Source organism: Vombatus ursinus, unplaced genomic scaffold (genome assembly GCF_900497805.2).
Source record: "Vombatus ursinus unplaced genomic scaffold, bare-nosed wombat genome assembly UNPS02014779.1, whole genome shotgun sequence".
In the NCBI taxonomy this organism is placed as follows: domain Eukaryota; kingdom Metazoa; phylum Chordata; class Mammalia; order Diprotodontia; family Vombatidae; genus Vombatus; species Vombatus ursinus.
This window is the reverse complement of record NW_020954557.1, coordinates 43,656,920-43,677,150: the sequence shown is the minus strand read 5'-3', so window position 1 is coordinate 43,677,150 and position 20,231 is coordinate 43,656,920. Positions and strand designations below refer to the sequence as shown.

General features: G+C 37.8%; 1 protein-coding gene across 8 annotated transcripts in view; it reads left to right on the top strand.

The window, feature by feature from the left end:
* Window positions 1-20,231, top strand: part of RAPGEF4 (Rap guanine nucleotide exchange factor 4) — a 256,826-nt gene that overhangs the window by 195,543 nt on the left and 41,052 nt on the right. For all 8 annotated transcript variants that reach the window (XM_027866117.1, XM_027866121.1, XM_027866124.1 and 5 more), the window contains 6 exons: window positions 10,315-10,465; window positions 11,303-11,391; window positions 12,675-12,705; window positions 12,955-13,033; window positions 14,802-14,948; window positions 16,290-16,387. In XM_027866117.1, coding sequence (XP_027721918.1) covers window positions 10,315-10,465; window positions 11,303-11,391; window positions 12,675-12,705; window positions 12,955-13,033; window positions 14,802-14,948; window positions 16,290-16,387 — 595 coding nt within the window. The remainder of the gene's footprint in view (window positions 1-10,314; window positions 10,466-11,302; window positions 11,392-12,674; window positions 12,706-12,954; window positions 13,034-14,801; window positions 14,949-16,289; window positions 16,388-20,231) is intronic.

The window sequence follows — 20,231 nt, the reverse complement described above, 5'->3', positions numbered from 1 at the left end:
GGGTATAGAAATAGATACGTATTATCTGTATTAATAAATCATTATTATATTGTACAATAAAATTGTAATAAGAAATACTAGGAGGCACTGTCTTAGGGATACAAAAACAAAGCATCAAAATAGTCCCTGCCTTCAAGCAGCACACATTCTACTGCTTAGTGCAGTGCCTGGCACATAGTAGGCACTTAATAAATGTTTATTTAATTGAATTGTATGTAATAGAGCAGAACTAAGGTACCAATGCAAATACAAAGGAGGGGGGAATGTGTGAGAGAATTGGTGGAGCTAGTAAAGGTAGCACCTGGCAAAAGATTGGAAGTGGGAGGTGAGGGAGAAGGGACCGAAGCTGGCTCATCTCTGATTCCCGTAAGCTAAGCCCCAAATTATTTTAGTTTAAAGAGCTGGACTCCAAGCTCTTGAAGCCAGATGTCCTAAATTTTGTTTCCATTCAATGCAGGTGGCCATGCTGGTATCAACTGCCCAGTACAAGAATTTTCTTTTTGCGTAGGGAAAATGTTGGTGTACTAATGGACTTAAAACACATTGAGAAAGTTAAGAAAACCTTAGAGTTGGAAGGTATGTCCTAGATCATCTAGTCCAATCTCCATCTGATGCAAGAGTCCCTTCTACAACATACCTGACAGACAGTTACCCATCCTCTGCTTTAATTCTATCTAATGAGGTCATTTCAACAAAGAGTTGGCATTGTAATTGGACTTTACAGGATAGGTAGCAATTCAACAGACAAAGAGAAAAGAGTTCACATAGTAGCCCTGAGTCTCAGTTTTCTTATCTGTAAAATGGGGGAGTTAGGCTAGATTATCGCTAAGATTCTTTCTTTCTCTAAATCTCATGTTGCTATAGTCCTTTTTCTCTGTAAATAATGACAATTGCTCCATCTCCATTCAATCTCCTGTACTTGTCTAGAGTTATGGGTGAGAAATTTGGCTTGTTTATCTAGAAAATTCTCTCTCTCTTATTCTTACCAGCCAAAATCCTTCTGTAGTCAGTGGGCAGATGACCCCCAAAGTTTGTTTTCATCTCTAAGCACAGATGTTGTATGCAAAGCAGACATTCAAGGCACAACAACACTGAAGAGGATCAGTTTGGATGTTGATTAGTGTTTTATAAATAGCTGCATAATTAACATGTACTTACTGCAAAAAGGTATACATAATATTGTATTCCCTGTTGTAGGCTGTAATGAATCTGCCGCCCGTTCGTCCTAGGAGGTTTTCACTTACTTTCACCATGATAATTTTAATATGTGGAGCCATTATTAGCTGAATTAAAAATAAGTAAATGAGCAGTAAAAATACAGAAAAATTACAGGTGCCTGTGGTGAGTAAGATAATAACTAGGTAAAAATATATGAAATAATTACAGTGTATGAAAGGCAGAGCCGGCATGAGGAAAATGACTCAATGGAATATTAAACCTGCAGTTGGCAATGTTCAGAAGGCACAGTCTGCATCATGTTCTTCATCTTCCCTGATCCTCATCTCACATGTCTAATTATAAGTAGCTTCATCAGAATGTGCCTAGCCAAAATAGCTGGCCTTTTAAATACAAAATTTTGTCATACCTATATTTGATGTCCTGCAAACTAAGCATGCAAATAGGTAATTGAAGCATTTGACTCAGACTAAATTTGTCAAATATTTTGGATTCTTATAGCCTTAACTTTGCTGGTCCCCTTGGGTCCTTTATGAGCTTCATTAGCATGCGGATTTCGGCTTATTTTTGGAATCTTGGTGGTTTGGGAACTTTTCTGGGCAATTATAATGAAAAATAAACCACAGAGGCAGGTTTTTGTTGGTTTTGAGGATTTTTAGAAAATGATATAATCTTTGGTTTCCCTAAATGGATGATTTTGTTTTTTAAGTCAATAAATTTTAAAAAGTATTGAAAAGTCTAAAACTCTGGTAGGAATTATGGAGATTCAAAAGACATGGTCCTAGTTCTCAAGAAGATTACAACTTATCTGGGAAGACAAAGCCTATGATATACATAGTAGTGAATACATAGTTAAACATAGGAATTGTGAGAAGAGAGAGAGAATTCAGCTGGAGGTATCAGTGAAGGTTTCTAGTATAAGAGGTAACTTGAAGGGGTACTTACAGGATGCATAGATGAGAAATTTAATAAGGTTAGTTTGGTAGGAAGGAATAGTCCATCTTTGTGTCGACCCAAGGAAGACAGAAATCACTTAAACTACAGTAGGAACAACTTATTTTGTGTACCAAGAAGAAGTTCCTGACTACAAGTATTGTAAAATTGGAATATATCATAATCAGCTTCTGATTATCGATGTGTGGTTTTACCACTTGTTGGATTATTAATAGCAGTCTCCTCTTCCCAGATATTCCTTTTTCCCCTGTCATCCAGCAGACATTTAGGCCAACTGATTCTGCCATCTGGTGTGTTTGGGTAATTCAGATTATCTTTAATATCAGACAAATAAAAAGTTAATAGAAAGATAAATGAGCTAAAATATTACTAATAATAATAATTCACATACACACTAATGTACTGTTGTTGATGTGAATTGGTCTAAGAACTGGTTCAAGGATTAGTCCTGTTTGGCCCAGTGATATAATTGCCAATCTTATACCCTAAAGTGATTAAAGAAAGCACAAAAGAATCCATATGTACAAAAATATTTATAGCAGTTCTTATTATTGCAGAGAACTAGACACTTAGGAAGCACCCATTAATTGGGAAATGGCTAAACAAATTATGGTATATGAATGTAATGAAATATTAGAAATGATGAAAGTGATGGTTTCAGAGAAACCTAGAGGGAACTTGCATTAACTGATTCAGAATAAAGTGATTAAAACTAGGAGAACAATTGTAGCAAAACAACAATATTGAAAAGAAAAAAATACTCTGATCAATTCAATGGCCACCTAAGATTCCAGAGGACTGATGATGCTATCCACTTCCTGACTGACAAGATGATGAATAAGACATACATGGCCAGAAAGAATCAGAGAGAAGCAAGACAGCAATGAAAATAACATGTTGAATTTATTGTTTTAAAAGAAAAGCAAGCTGTACATAATAGAAATTCACAGTATCATAAAAAAGTCTCTTTCTGCATTCTACTAGGTATAACGAAAGGTTCATTTTGTTGGTCTTTGTTAAGTGTAGAATAAAAAAATTCTAAATAATTCTGATAATAATTTACATGGTGGAATGCAAAGAGCCTGGAAATTAGGCGTCTTGAGTCTGAGTCTTGACTCTGCTACTAATTAAGTTGTATGACTTTAGGCAAGTCACAATCTCTCTGGACTTCAATTTTCTCACCTATTAAGGAGATTTATTGGATAATCTATAAGGCTTCTTTCACCTGTCTGTTTACAAGCATGGTGACTTCTCTCCTAACTTCCTATCCAGGGATGCCCTCACTTTCTTCTCCAACCCAAACTGGAGAAAATGTCAGAGTCCCCTGTGTGGACTAACTCAACTTGTTCCAATAGAGTCAACCACTGCTTCTAACTCATTGCCTAGGAGGACCTTAATATAAATATTTTCTCTGTCCTGAGATATTGTAAAAATGATTCAACAACTCTTTTCTGTAGCTCTGGACTCCCAGCTAGAGAACCAACTTTGGTAAAATACTGTAGTTTTAATTCTTTGTTAACCTTCCTGGTCAAAGCCCCTAACCCTTCTTTAAACTGCATTCCTGGCAATATATTTAGATTAACAATGTAAATAGTTAAAAGTTTGCGTCTCAGTCACCAGCTTAAGAGACAAGGTGAATATTTAAACAGATTTTTAAGAAGTAATGTAAACCTGCATGCTCCAATGAAAGCTTTAGTCTCTTGCCCTCTCTGGAGGGATGGGGTGGGAGAGAAACAGAAAGACGGACAGAGACACAGAGACAGAGAGAAATAGAATGAAGGCTCATTGGCTTTACCGTCAGGAATCCTAACCAGTTCTATCAATAGAGCATCTGTCTTTGTCTCATACACGATTCAAACATACTGCCTTGGGCCTAGGATCCATTGGTGACAAATCCATGGTGGCTGCTTTACTAAAACTCTTGTTTGTGCTCTTCTCCCTGGAGTTTCTCAGCCCCTTCTTTCCACAATCTCTAATGATGGGCAAGTCTATCTTGTTAATCAATCAGACCCTAACAGCCTCCCTGAGGTGAAGGAGGAAGACACTGCGGACTTCTGCTGACCAGTGGGGCATTTACCTAAAGGATTCTATTACATTTGGGGGGTAAGGGGGGTGGGAGAGCTATTTTCTGAGAGAAAAAGTACATGATCTCTTGAGATCCTTCCCAAACCCATGGTTCTATAATTTCTAAGTATTTTGCTTCTAATCTTCACTAAATTCCTTCTCCAAAACCTCGTCTTGGTATGGAAGTGACCCTAGGTTCTTGAAAGCTATGCTAGCAGAAGTCAAACAACAGCCAGTTACTATCAAGGTGGAAAGATTTTAAATTCTGTGATGCAGAGATAAAGCATGTCTATTGTCCATGGACCAGCCTGGCTAAATTTAGAGACCAGGTTGGCCAAAGATGCTGAACTTTTTGACCACAACAAATCTTAATGACTAACTACTATATTAATAGAGGTTGCATTGTTATCAGTGAAGATGTTACCATTACAATGAAACCAGAGAACCTTGAAGTATTAAGGTATAAATATTTATTTTCAAAGGGCAGTTTAATATCTTAAAATTTCACTTCAAGCGAAGTTAACTGATCAGTTATACCCCTTTCTTACCTTTACAGGATTGTTGTAAGGATCAAATAGATAATGTTTTAAAGCATTTTGCAAACATTAAAGCACCCTATAAGTACCCATTATCATCATCATCATCATTGTAATCTTACTGTTCTTCATAGCTTTTGTGATGCAGTCTGAAGTCAAATTCCTCTCTTAATATATTTCTTTTATATTTAATGTTAGTCTAACTATTGTCCAGGTGGATAAAATGATTATTTTTTGTTGTTATTGTTGTTGTCACCTACTCACTTCAGCCACTACTTTATATTTTTAGAAGTGCTTAAAATCATGCAGACAAGGAGTCGTGAGATCTTCAGTAGGTTCCAGTAGGGACTTATAAAAGTCAAAGGCCATCTTATCCTTCTGTCTTTTCTGTAGCTTGGAACAGTAGTTTCATATTGGGTAAAATGCTTTCAGATCTTCTGATCTTGCTCATTTGCATAGTAAAACATCTTCAGGAAAAGGGGGTGGTTGGGAATAATGCAGTTAACTTCCAATACACTGGCTTCCTTGCTGTTTCTCAAACAAGATGCCCCAATCTCCTGATTCTGGGCATTTTCACTAGTTTCCCACAACCTTGGAATGCTCTCTCTTCTCAACTTTGTCTCCTGGCTTCCCTGACTTCTTTCAAGTCCCAACTGAAATCCCACCTTCTACAGGAAGACCTTTCCCAACCCCCTTAATGCCAGTACCTTTCCTCTGTTGATTATTTCCAATTTATTCTGTATATAGCTTGTTTGTATGTTGTTTCCTTTGTTAGATCATGAGCTCCTCAAGGATAGGGATGGTCTTTTGCTCTTCTTTGAACCCCCAACCATTTAGCACCATTTCTATCCTTCTAAACTTTTTACACCTCCCTGTGCCTACTACATATCCTGTGATTCAGTGACCCTGGCTTTCCTTGCTGTTCCTTGCACTAGCACACCAATTCCCAACCCTGTGATTTTCCCTGGCTATTCCTCATGCCTGAATTTTTCTCCCTGGAAAAGGGAAATGCTGGGAGTGCTGGTAGTCTGGATGCACTGCTATTCTCAAGACTCTTGGGCTCAGCATCCTGGGATGTCTCTATCAGGGCCTGTTGGTGGTTTGACAAAGGCACATGTTACCTCCTGTTTCTCCCTCAGGGTGCCTCATAATTCAGCTAGTAATAATTGAGGAGAGTATTATGGAAGACCAGAAAAGATTAAGTTCTTGAATGATTAAGAACATTACATGAACAGAATAAATTTCAAGAATTAATTAGTAACAGCAGTAAGAATTTAAAAAATCAGAAGTTTGGGATATATAGGCTCAGGAGGCAGGAAGAGTTGGGAGTCATGGTACTTGGAAGTCAAATTCAGACATCATTAAAGTTTAGAAATTAGCTAAAGATGAAGGCCCTGGAGTGAAGGAAAAGGTTCCCTGGATCACTACTGTGAAAGAATTGGAATCCATAAGAAGCTTATTAAGGTTCAGCAAGGCCTAGGGCTGAATCCTTCGGAGAGTAATACTTTGTTCTGCAGTTTTATACCACAGTAAGCTGAATAAGCTGTAGTCAAGTTAATATTAGTCAAGAAACCAAAATGCTTTCCTATTAAATCCATATGCTTCCCAGCCTCTGATGCAACTAGTTTTCCTGAAATTTTTTTTGAGAATTTCAGATACTCTAGCAATCATTTACTGAAACAAAAGGCTTGGCAAACTATGTCTGTCATTTGCTAGAGACAGGAGATAAATTTTCCTAACACAAAAATGGGAAAAGATATACCTTCCTCCTGTCCCACAGAGGGAATATCTTCTGTCATAGTGGTCAATGAACTTTACTATCTACAACCAGATTCGCATGAAGTTTAGATATAGACATATTGCTGATGTGATGAGGTCCTGCTTCTATCTGCTTTGTGACACAGGGCCTCCTTGACTAGATGACAATGACCTTGGAATTCTAGACTAGACCCTGCAGGGATGAGGGGTGTGTATATGCTAAATTTTTGTGTTTGGGTCACATATCTCCTTGAAAATCAGGTCAAGCTAACTTGAAAGGAAGAATGAATAATCTGAATATCTCTCTAATGGATTATTTAGTATCTTGATATTCCAAAATATTTGTTCTCATCTAAGTAACAAGAAAACCCCTCTTTCCAAACCTCTAAAGTGATTGTCCATCAGTGAATTTTGTTAGAAGTATTTTAGTTTTTTTTAACTAGAAAACATGGGAAGTACACTAACATTTTTCTTAATGAACCAATCTCTCAAAAGCCACATTATTAGAATAATTAAGCCATTTCCTAGAGATATTTTCCTAAACTCTGATTCCAGGCTCCAAAAATTAAATATAATTATTGAGGGAAAAGGGCTCGTTTTCTATATGAGGTTTGACCATGCAAAAGTGGTTATTAATGTACTTACTCAACATTCTATACTTGTGTACTGTTTTATTATCTTAATTTATGTAGTAATAAAATTTTGGTAATAATAAATATAGTATTATATTAAATAATAAAATTAGTAATGACATAACTTAAAATAAAAACATGGTCTGAAAATTTTACAGTTAAAGTATATTAAGAGATACCTATCTTTAAGGATTCACTAATAAACTTCACTATAGAATTCACAATAGTTAGCATTTACATAGAGCTTTAAGATTTGCAAAATGACTTACAAATACTATCTCATTTAATTTGCACAATAACCCTGGGATGTAGGTACTATTATTATCCTGACTTCACAGATGTGAAAATTGAGGCAAACAGGGGTTAAATGACTTTCCTATGGTCATACATCTAACAAATGACTGAAGCAGGATTTGAACTGAGATCTTCCAGACTTCAAGTTCAGTGTTCTATAGACCACACCACTTAGCTAAGAATTTATGAAGTTGTCATACAAGATCAAAGAAACAGCTGGCAATGTTGGGTCTAGATTGCGTGGTATGAAGGAGAGGAACATTGACTGGTTATCTGCACTAGTTGTCAGGATAAGGGTTGGGCATTCTGCTTTAGGGAGAGTGGTAGCAGAGTCTTACTTTCAAACATCATCAGATTGAAACAAATACTATTTTGACTTCATCATCTCAATCTACGCTGAATCTACTCATATTTGCTGTTGTCACTTTCCTCCCTTCTTTCTAACTATCCTTCCCTCACCCTTCTGCTTGTTTATCATTAGACTCAAATACTTCAAGGATCAAAGAATATTGTCCCCGCAGCTATACTGGCACAATTTTGAGGATACAATTAATGAATTGCTGTGGTCAAAAAAACTCTATCATTTAGGGTCTCACTTTCCTGTGATGACAGGCTTTTAGTACCTAGCCAGACTGATCCAAAGATGAAAGATAGACCGTCCATGGTCAGGCCCATAGGGGAGTAGTTCCAGCTTGGTAGGACCTTTCCAAGCCTACGCTTTGGCTGATATAGCCATCAAAACTAGAACGAACACCACACTACAAATAAGACACCAAAGATTTTGGTGAAGGTTCAGTGTCATTAAAATAAGAAAATGAATTAATCTTCCCAAACCAGATATACTCTGAGCTACTTTACAATCACAACTACCATAAAAACCAAACAAAAAAGAGGAGTGGGGTGGGGGGAGAGTCTACATCTATAATATATTTAAATTATCTTAGTTCTACCTTACAATTCCCATAAGTCTTTGTTACAATTAGGTTTGGATATGATAGTCCACAGTGGTATTTATTTTCAGTTGAATAATAAATTAATAAGCAATTTTTATTGAATACTTACACAGTTCTTTATTAAGCACTACATGCACATTATAAGGTCTTGTGAGAACAGGGACTCCTGCCATTACACTTCTTAGAAAAGAAAAAAAATGGAACCAAAAATACTAAAAAGCAAAAGACTGAAGGGTTAATCAAAAAAGAAATCATTTTCATAGACAGTGCATGTATTTCTCCATTTCTTCCCTAGTCAACTCCAAGAGAATTGTAGTAATACAGGTAGACCAATTTCCTTTTTTATGAATCCAGTGCTCAATTTATGAAAACCATTTTGTAACCCATTTACATGCAGGAAACCTTTGCTTTAAGGTTCTGTCATTTACTTTGATCATGATTATTTATAACCCCTCTTGAAAATGCCTTTTACCAGTGTAGCTCTCAGGCCTGAGAGGCTGTTTTCTACAATGCTTTAAAACAGTGGTAGTGGAGCCAAGGGAGGATCTGGTCTTTTTTTTACCCGGTTAGAAACTAAATGGCTGTATGTTTTATTAGTAACTTGGAGAGAAGGATGTGTTAAATGAAAATGGGCAAATAATTAAGCACCTACTCTTTGCAAGGCATTGTGATTTGCACTGTGGGAGACATAAAAAAAAGTAAGGCATGCTCCCTGTTTTGTGCAATGTAAAGCATGCTGGCTCTAGAGTCAGGGTCCTGGGCTGAAATCTCACCTCTGACAATTGTGACCTTGATGACCTCGGGCAAGACACAAACTCTCTGGGCTTCAGAATCCTTATCTAAGCTATAGGCAATGGGTTAGATGGCCTCTGGGGGACCCTTCCAGCCTTAAATCTAGCTATATGATTCTCTAAGTTATTTGCAGTCTGGTTCTAAGACAAAACATAAATATGAGAAAAATTAACAAGATCTAAAAAGCAGTTTAAGATGAAAGGAAAATGGGGCAGTATATCAGGGACTCCTAAGGAATAGATCAGTATCCTACAGGTTGATCTCAAAGCCCAAACTGGTTAATTTCCAAGCCAGTTGTTGCTGTCACATACCTTCATAGGGCTTTCTAGGAATCCCAGCAGAAAAGAGAGTACTGCTTGGCAGTGGTGCCCCCAACTTCACTTGGGGGGGTGGGGGGGGCTTTACTTTCAGCACCCCCTTCTCCTCTTCTCCAACCCTCTGGCTATGCTTAGATATCACATCTACTTCCATCTCAATACTCAGGCATCCTATTATTAGCTTCTCCTACTACCTCCCCCACCCCCCAGCAGATGTATACTCAGACACAAAGCTTCTGAAAAGTTTCTCTTCCTATTTCAACTGATCCCTGCAGTACATAATAAATTGATAAATGATACATGCAAAAGTACTTCAGAGAAGAAAGAGGACTTTGAACTAGGATGGGGAGGAAAGGCTTTATGTCAAGAGGTGAGGTTTGAATTGGATGGGTAGAATTGCAATAGGCGGGGAGGAAGAAGAGGGCATTCCAGTGTGAGAAAAAGAATGGAAGAAAGTGCAAAGGGATGGTGTTTGGACACCTAGGGAGCTTTGGTTGAAGCAGATTGATTTGTCTAGTAGAGTTATAGAAGATAAATCTGGAAAGATTGTATGGGCAAGATTACAGAGGGATTTGAAGACTAGGATAAGGAATTTTACATTTAAGCTGTGGGAAGTAGAGGGGCTTTTTGTTATTTCTAGCACCAATGATTGACATGTTTGAAGACTTTTGGAAGATTGGTTTGGTTGGAGAGGAAGAGAGACCTTAGGTAGAGATACAGCATGTATGGCAGGTCACATAACAGCCTGGTATAATGTGATTTAATTCTGACACTTCACAAATACTTCCCTGAAGAGTAGGTTTCAAATTGCTGAATGTTGTCCTTGACCCCTTGGCACTTACCACGCACAGCCTTCCCAGGGTACAGAACAGGACAAAATGGATTATGCCCTCAACAGCAAGAGGCGAGTCATCCGCCTGGTCCTCCAGTGGGCTGCTTTGTATGGAGACTTACTCCAAGAGGATGAAGTAGCAATGGCCTTCTTAGAGGTATGCTAGAATGGTTTCTTCTCTTACTGTCCCCTTTCTCGGCAGCATGGATATAAAGGGACTTATTCTAGAAGCAAGACACAATGAACAAGGAGCCCATTTTACAAATTTTAGAGTGATATTCCCATTTCAAAGAAGATGAGGCAAGGAATTTAAAAGATGTTATTAAAATTAGGTAGCCTATTGCTTCTTTTGGTGATGGAGGTGAGAGTGGAGGAGTGAGGTGGTCCTGAAGAGTCACAGACGTAGAGCTATGACTAGATATAGCGTTTGAGCTAAAGACCATCCAGTTTGGAGAGAATTCCTCTCTTCCAATCCATGACCCTAACTCCCCATTATGCCTCCTGTCCCCCATTTACCTCTCTTAATAACAACTCTCCTCCATTGTTCAATTGAGCATCTTATAATGGTAATACCTTACCCACCCTGAAGTCAGGGGCCAGAAGAACAAGATGATTTCTTAAAAATTCCTTCTGGCTAAGCCCAGTGGTTACGCTAAACTCTTTTTTAATAACATTATTCATTTTTAGTAACAACAGTCAATGTAACATATGAAAAGTCTCCAATTTTTTTTCAAGAAAAAATGTTTTATGCAATTAATCAGCAAAGTGATCTTAAAATGAAGACTATCATAAAAACAGCCCTCCATAGGAGTGTGGAAAAACCCCGCAGGAAAGTGACACATATGATGGAATAGTTTTTCCTTTGTTCAGTTCATTAAATAAAGGCCTAGTGACTAGCCAGTGAAACTAAATTATGGAATCTCCTTCTTAACCTTTGCAGAATAATGTATCTATGACTATTGTGGCTAAACAATATGTTCTCCACTAATTTCAGGAGTTTTACGTATCTGTGTCAGATGACAGCCGGATGATTGCGACCCTCAAGGAGCAGCTTCCAGAGTTAGAAAAGACGGTCAAGCAAATGTAAGGAAGAGTCTTGGCTTTCTTTGTTTAGATAGTGCACTAAATAAGGGCACTAACTGTCATCATAATCTCCTATGCCCTTCCGACAAGCCTTTATATATTAAAGTTTCAAAACAATTGAGAAACATTCTAGAATTGAGGGACCTGAGTCCATTGGGATAGGCAGTCATGACATAGAAGACAAAAAAAGAGATGAGAACATACTAAGCTACATTCCATGTTGGAGTACAGCTAGGAGGTACAGTGGATAGAATGCTGGGCCTAGAATCAGAAGGACATGAGTTCAAATCCAACCTCAAACACTTACTAGCTGTGAGATCTTGGGCAAGTCACTTAACCTCTGTCTGCCTCCGTTTCCTCATCTGTAAAATGGGGATAATAATAGCACCAACCTCTTAGGGTTGTTATGAGGATCAAAGGAGATAATATCTGTAAAGTGCTTTGCAAAGCATAAAGGGCTTTATAAATGCTAGCTATTATTACCAAGTCTAAATATTGAGGTAGCAATATAAATTGCTTCCTTTTCTCCTAGATTTATATGAATAAAATGGGGCCCCTCTGATTTTAAGCCTTAAATTTCAGAATCAAAATGGATAACGGCCAGATATTTATTTAAATAATAATAGTAATAATAATAATAATGAAAATAGCTAACAATTTACATAGTATACTAAGTGCCAGGTAATATGCTAAAATTTTACAATTATCTCATTCGTTCCTAATAACAACCCTGAAAGGTGGTTGCTGTTATTATCCCCATTTTAGAGATAAGGAAAATGAGGCAAACAGGGATTAAGTGATTTGTCTAGGATCATACAGCTAGTAAGTGTCTAAGGCTGGATTTGAACTCAGGTCTTCTTGACTCCAGGCCTAGCACTCTATCCACTGCACCATGCAGCTGCCCCAAATGGTGTAGATGAATATTTAATTACATGAAACTTCCCTCCAGTCCGATCCTGTTTAGTACTAGTATTTTCATCATATAAAATGGAGGATTGGAAGATGAAGCTTGAGCCACATTTTAAGTACTGGGAGGAGCGTGAGCTAATGAAGTCGGGGATCCTGGTTGTTAATGTCATTTCTGCCTCCATCTTAACTGATCCCTTTATCACCTCCCATGCCCTACTGTTCTTAGCCTGAGATGAGGATGATCCTCTCTTCTTGTGAGAATGTTGTCTCATTGCACTGTGTAAGGGAAGACTGACGCTATGTAAGAACAAAGAAATAAAAATAGTGTTTACCAAAGATATCGAATAATGGGTCTCTCTACTTCTACATTTTAGCTCAGAAGACGGCAAAGCTCCACAAAAGAAGGTGGGTAAGAGGCCTTTAATTGGAATATGTTGCTTTGTGCACAGTAAGACTACTATCCTCCAGAACATTTAAATACACCATTTAAAAACATAATGAATATTTTTAAGTAGCAAAATATTTTTGACTCACTTATTTTTCTGTACCTGATTGATGCCCAGGTATACTTTTACTGATGTTTCAAGACAAGGTGGCTATTCTCCTCTATAGCATTTAATGCCATTGTTTGTTTTTTTTTTTTTTTTTTACCAGCACAAAGTTCTTTTGCAACAATTCAACCCTGTTGAAGACAGAGCACAGAAACGCCAACCTGTCCGGGGATCTGATGAAAGTAAGCACTATCCATTTTGTATGGCTTATTGATGGTCAGCTAGGTGGCTCAGTGGATAGAGTGCCAGGCCTGGAGTCAGAAAGACTCATCTTTCTGAGTTCAAATACAGCCTCAGACACTTACTAACTGTGTGACCCCTGGCAAGTCACTTAACCCTGTGTGCCTCAGTTTCCTTGTCCATAAAATAATCCGGAGAAGAAAATGGTAAACCACTCCAGTATCTTTGCCAAGGAAACTCCAAACGGGATCACAAAGAGTCAGACACAACTGAAAAACAACTGGACGATGACAACATTGCAAATCAGATAAAATCTTCCCTCCCACAATAACCATCTCGGTCCTTCTCTGATCAGAGTTGGTCATCTTTGGTAGCTAGGTGGAACACTGCATAAAGAGCTGGGCTTGGAATCAAGGAAGTTTGAGTTCAAACCCTGCCTCAGGGTTTATTTATTAGCTCTGTAGTCCTGGGTAAAATTCTTAACCTCCCTGTGCCTCAGTTTCATCTGTAAAATGGGGGTAATAATAGTACCACCTTTCCAGGGTTGTTATGAGTATCAAATGAGATAATATATATAAAGTTCTTTACAAAACTTAAAATGCTACATAAATACTAGCTACTGTTAGGGGCCCTCCTCAATCTGTGCAGCTGAGTTATTTGTGCTGCTTATCTTTTGGTTGGAGTGAGGTTGTTATCATAACATGCTAGAGACAAGCATAATCCCTTGGTTCTGTCCCACACCTATATGAACATGGGTGAGATGGCAGGGTGTCTGTCATCAGATGCCTCCTCTAGGAGGGTAGTGTATTTTGTGTCATAGGTGCTTTGCAGATGCCAAGGAGAATGGAGCTGCTTCAAACACTTTGGGTAGAACCCATTCAGTGACCTCGGAGATATCAAACTGCTTCCCACTCAGACATCTACCCTCAAAGAGTCACCAAAAGCATCATGGGGGAAGGGAGGAAAAGGCTTACATTTTCCATTTCAAACCATTGATACATCACAGGACTGGGGGAGAGGGGGAGGCTTGAGCCCAGCAGACATGGCAGCTGAAACTGCTTCTATGACGGTAACTCAGGAGTGATAACGAATGGCACATCACAACTCCCTGCTGCTCCAGATTGAAAGTGAGGTGTCCTTCTTAAAATAGATGGCATTAAACCAAAGTATACATGTAAAGGAACCAGGTGAATGAGAAATTTCAAACCCCAAACATTCTTAGAAAAATAGGTCACAGAACTCTTTCTCGAGGCAGGGGAACAGAATGGGGCATCATGTTGCTGAAGGGTGCTACCCCTGGGCCTGAAACCGAGTACCAATTTGGAATACCCATCACAAGAGGACCTGGTAATCACTATCATTATGTGTTTATAGTATGGTACCTTGCTCTGTCTGCTGCAGGTTTTACAACAGTCATGAAAGTGTCATAGTCTTCAGGTAGGCCCAGATTATGGACCTAGAAAATAATTAGTATTCTTGTTCCCATTTGCTCTTGTGGTTTTCACAGGCATCTGAATTGAGGGGCAGGGGGAGGAAGGAAGTCATGAATATATTTGTTATAAATAGCAGCTTATGCCATTTTGTATATTTAGCTCAGTCCTTTCTGGATAAGTAAAAATGTGGATCCATGGGAACATTAGCATGGAGAACAGTAGGCTAAAATAGTAAAATAAAAAATTCAGGATGAAGAAAATATGTCTAAAACTTGCTATTTTTTAAAAGTATGTGCTAGACTAATATGCTGTAGTAAAATTTCTCTCTTTCTCATAGTTCTGTTTAAAGTCTACTGCCTAGACCACACTTACACCACTATTCGAGTGCCTGTGTCAGCTTCCGTGAAAGAAGTTCTTAGTGCTGTAGCGGACAAACTGGGTTCTGGAGAAGGACTGATGATAGTCAAGATGAGCTCTGGAGGAGGTAAAGACTTAATCCAGGTGTTATGCTTATCTGCAAAATGGAAAACCCCAGCTGAACAGAAACACTGGGGTCAGGATTTGGTAGAGTCCTTCCACAGTAATTTAGGTGGATTAGGTGAGCCCTCACTCTAATAATATATTTTTTTGTCATTATCCTCAACAATAATATTATGTTTGTATACTAGTGCCTTCACATCAGTGATCGCATTTGAGCCTTACAACAACTCTGAAGAAAGAGAACTATTGTGATTATTTCCATTTCATAAATAATGAAACTCAGATTGAGGAAGATACAGTAACTTGAGAAGGTACTGCATTTAGATATGGACCAGTCCTGGATTCAAATCTTGGCTTTACTATCTGTGGGTCCTTAGAGAATTCTGCAATTGATTTTAATTCAATAAGAATTTATTAAAGACCTTTTGTATTATGGACTTCTGGTGAAACAGACTACAAAATGGAACTGTTCTCAGAATTATGTTTTTAGATGCATAAAATAAAATGGGTAGGATTTCAAAGGAAACCAATTATACTGAAATCCAGTTATCTTCAAGCTCCCCAAGTTAAGAATCCCTAGTATGGAAAGAATGTTATTGTGAAGAAGAAATAAGGTAAATTATAAGAAACTATTTTGAACAACTCTATACCAAAAAAGCTGATGACTTAAATGAAATATATATATATATAATTCATAAAAATATAAATTGCCCAGATTAACAAAATAAGAAATAGTTTAAATTGCCTGATCTCAGAAAAATAAATTAAATAATCCATAAATTAACTAAAACAAAAGACAAAAAGAAATAAACAAACAAAACTAAACAAGACCAGATAGATCACAGATCCATCTAAATATCAAAGTATTTTTAAAATATATAAATAAAGGAAATAATATGAATCAACTGCACTGAAAGTCTTTAAAAAATGTAAATACTACATAATCAAAGTCCAATGTTAAAACAGAAGCCATCTAAGTTTTATAAAGTCTTCACCTCCTCTCCAATTACTCTGCATTATTGTAAAGTAGAAACAGCAAACTTGATAGATGGCAAATGTAGTCTATCGATATGATTACAATAACAGCTTGGAATTGAATAAATTGGCCCTTTGGTATTTTGATTCTTGTTTTGTGGTTATTTCTGGTGTTTTGTTTTGTTTTTCTATCACTGAGGGCCTCAGTATGCCACGTCTTTTTAATTCAGTAGGTCCTTTAGTAATGTGTTTCACAGTCACTACCCACATTCAGGTAATTCACATGGATGACAATTTGTTGGTGTGATTAGGGCAGTGCAGTGAATTTCAGATGCATTTAATGGGCAGTCTTATGCTTTTATGTTCACAGAAAAGGTGGTGCTCAAACCTAATGATGTTTCAGTATTTACAACACTCACTGTTAATGGACGTCTGTTCGCTTGCCCTCGAGAGCAATTTGATTCGCTGGTATGTATGGATGCTGTTCCCAGCATCATCGGTCAAAAAGCTTGTATAATCTTAGTGCTTAAAAAAAAAAAGGAAAACAAATACCTCAAATGCTGTTTGGTCTTTCCTACCAAAAAAAAATTTCGAAGCATATTTGGGGTAAAAAGCATTTTAAAAAATGCTCCGAACTAAAGACTTGGGGCTCTGGTATTTATTGAAAAGTACTAATACAAAGCATCAAACACATAGTCTACCTTTCCAGGTACTTTGAAATTTGAAAGTTAAAATAAACTTTTTTTCAACATTAACATGCTGTCAGACATAGTAGTGACTTCTGTGAACTCATTATTGTGAAATCACCATTCAGGAACAAGAAAAATAGTTTGCCCCGTGAATGTTCTAATTTGTTGTTATTAAGATTTTAGATATTATTATATCAACCTTTTTATGCAGTCCACAGTAAAATATCCAAGTCACACAGAAATTTTACATGACTATCAAAATGACTCTGAAACAATGCATGTAATTGGTATCATCCCAGTCACTATTACTTGTCAAAGGTACTACTATGTTCCTAATTACCCTGGCTTAACACCTCATTGTCATCCTCAACTCCTCATTCTCAGCCTATGGAGAAATAGAGAGATGGATAGATATAGATAGATAGACAGATACACAGATAGATAGATAGATAGATAGATAGATAGATAGATACACAGATAGATAGGTAGATGCATAGATATTCTTCTCTAACATAATCCCATCCTAGTTCAGGCCCTCATCCCCTCTTGCCTGGACTAATGCAATAAGCTTCTAACTTATTTCCCTCCCTCAAGTCTCTCCCCACTCCAATACACCCTCCACTCAGTGGCCATGTGATTTTTTTGAAGGAAAGAGCTGATTATCTTACTCTTCAATGCCCCAGTGGTTCCATATTATCTCTAGAATTGAATATTAAGTCCTCTGTTTCACTTTAAGGGCAGCTAAGTGATACAATGGATAGAGCACCAGACCTGGAGTCAGGAAGGCATGAGTTCAAATAAGGACTCTGATAATTCCTAGATTTGTGATCATGGACAAGTCACTTAACCTCTTCTTCCTCAGTTTCCTCATCTGTAAAATGGTGATAATAACAGTACCTACTTCACAAGGTTGTTTTGAAGATTAAAGGAGATATTTGTAAAGTGCTTTGCAAAATTTAAAGCACTATATAAATGCCAGCTATTCTTCTTTGCTATTTAAAGCTCTTCACCACCTGTTTGTTACACTTTGCTCTCCTCCATGTTCTTTCCTGTCCAGCCATGCTGGCCTCCTCACACACGACATTCCATCTTCCATCTCTGTGCTTTGCATCAGCTATCTCTTGTCCCTGGAATTCTCTCCATCCTCCCTTCTGCCTCTTAATTTCTCTACTTTCCTTCAAGTCTCAGATAAAACTGATCTTCTGCAGGAGTCCTTGCCTAGTCTCCACAATGGCTAGTTCTATCCTCTATTACCTTGTATCTACTCTGGATATGTTTTGTATTTACTTTTTTTCCTCCTCCATTAGACTGTGAGCTCCTTGAGGGCAGGCACTATATTTACCTTTCTTTGCATCCTCAGCACTTTTAGCACAATGCCTAACAAGTAGCAAATACTTAATAGATGCTTTTTGATTGATTGATCTTGTATTTAGAAGGTACTCTCCAAATATTTGCTGAATTAAACTAAAATACCGTGGTGATGGACTTCTTTTCTACTTACCCCACATAAAGTGGGTAAAAAGGCAAGAGGGTATTTCCTATGCTGTTTGGAGGAAAGCCATGGGGCCAGTTCAAATGGCACAAATGCCAACTACTATGCATCTGATTAGATTCCATAATAGATAATAATGACATTGACATGTATGCACCACCAGGTGATTAGCACTACACAAAACCAGGTGACTGCAGCCTCTGTGTCTCTTCGGGAGGCTCTAAGTATAAGTGAGAAGAGGGGGTAAGGGCACTGGAATGGGGCTCAGAAGACCTGGATGGACTCATGTCTCACCTCTGCCCAGGAATAGCTGAGTTACCTTGGGCAACTCACTTTCATTTTTCTTCATCTATAAAATAAGAGGGTTTGTTAAATGACCTCCAAGATCCTTCCCAGTTTTCCAATCTATGACTTACTATCATATTAATCTGGGTTTTGTTTTCTTTTTAGACATTTTATATAGCACTATGCATAAGAAGAGTTTACGTGTCTACACATTTATCCCTAGACCTAGGTTTTTATTAGTAGCATACTGCTGAGAAAAGGAAAGGATATGTATAGTATAGTGGGTTTGATTCTGGGGCCAAATCAGAAAAAAATCCTGAAAAGTGGTGTGACGAGGCAGCAGTGCTAAGCAATGCCCTTGAAGTCAGCATCAGCTTCTCTTCCTGAGTGCCCAGAGAAACAGGGTCAGTTTGCCAAAAAAAGCCTAATTCTTCTTCCTGCTGCTATAGAACCAATAGCTTCTGGATATAGGTGAGATGTCTTTATGGCAGAGATATCTGATGATCCCAGTCACCTCTGTTTCTGTTTGTTTTCTCATGCATTGTGTTTAATTGCGTTTTGTCCTGGGCTAGAAGTGATTTGGGGTATTGGACACAGAAACCACTGAAGATTGGTAATGATCACTCTGTGTCACAAGGTCAGCAACAATTGTATCCCTAAAACATGATTTTAGATAGGGAAGCCTGCGTCAGAGGCCAGGGGATATGGGCATTAAAGATCACAGGACCCTAAAGGATACCCTGTGGCATAGCACAGACTTGAAAATGGGGGTAACGGTTCTGAATTCTAATCTTTATTCTTCACCTTCCAAGCAAAACATTCTGTATTTTAAAATTGATTTCTGCATTTGTCAAAACTAGCTAGAAGTGAAGTTTTACAGATTGTAGAAGTGTCCCAAAGTGATTTGAATGGAAACTTGGCACAGACAGTATCATTTCTTTCAAGACAACCAACTTTCCATTTATGTTGGTAGAGTCCATGACCTTTTCTTTAAGACCAGTAATTTATAAAGCCTGACCATACTCCTATTCATATACTTTTCACTTATCTGCTGAGTAAACTTAATTTTTTTAATTCTAAACTTGAACTTCAGCTGAAATGACTAATTCAATATGTAGAGTAGAACTGAGAGACTGTCTTTTACATGAAACAATGAATCCATTATGCCAATCTTGCTTTTCTTTTTAAGTATATAATCAATTCAATATTACTTTCAAAGCTGCCCTGCTTGTTAGATGATTCCTTCTTTTATCTTTTATGCATTTCAAAAACATGTTTTAATGACTCCCGGCTTTTCTTTTCATTTTCTTTCTTGTTTTGGAGGGCAACCCTATCTCTAGGTCCCCTCTTCCTCCTCCCTTTGCCCCCCACATACATTCATTTGCAAAGAAAGAAAAACAAAACCTCTGTAACAAATGTGCACAGTCAATCAAAATTAGTCATCACATTGACTGTACCCAGAAATGTACATTTCATTCTGCAACTTGAATCCATCACATCTCCATCTGGTAGTATGCTTCATTACCAGTTCTCTGGAATGGTGGCTGGTCGTTGCATTGATCAGAGTTCTTAAGTACAAGTAAACATTTCCAATAGCAAGTCATTTTTAAAAGGGGAAACCAGAACTGGAAGAGAAACGCTTCCATGGAGCACTATTTAAGGTGCTGTGTGATATGTTTACAACATGAAGGCAAATGGGGGTTTCTCTTGCCAGTTGATTCTTGTCGAGTGTGTCAAATGGCTTTGGCACAAAGATATAAAGCATGGCTATCTCCAACTCCCTGTAGGGAAGACACTAACTTTTTAAGCCTCTGTTTATTTGCAGATGATCCTGCATCCTTACAAG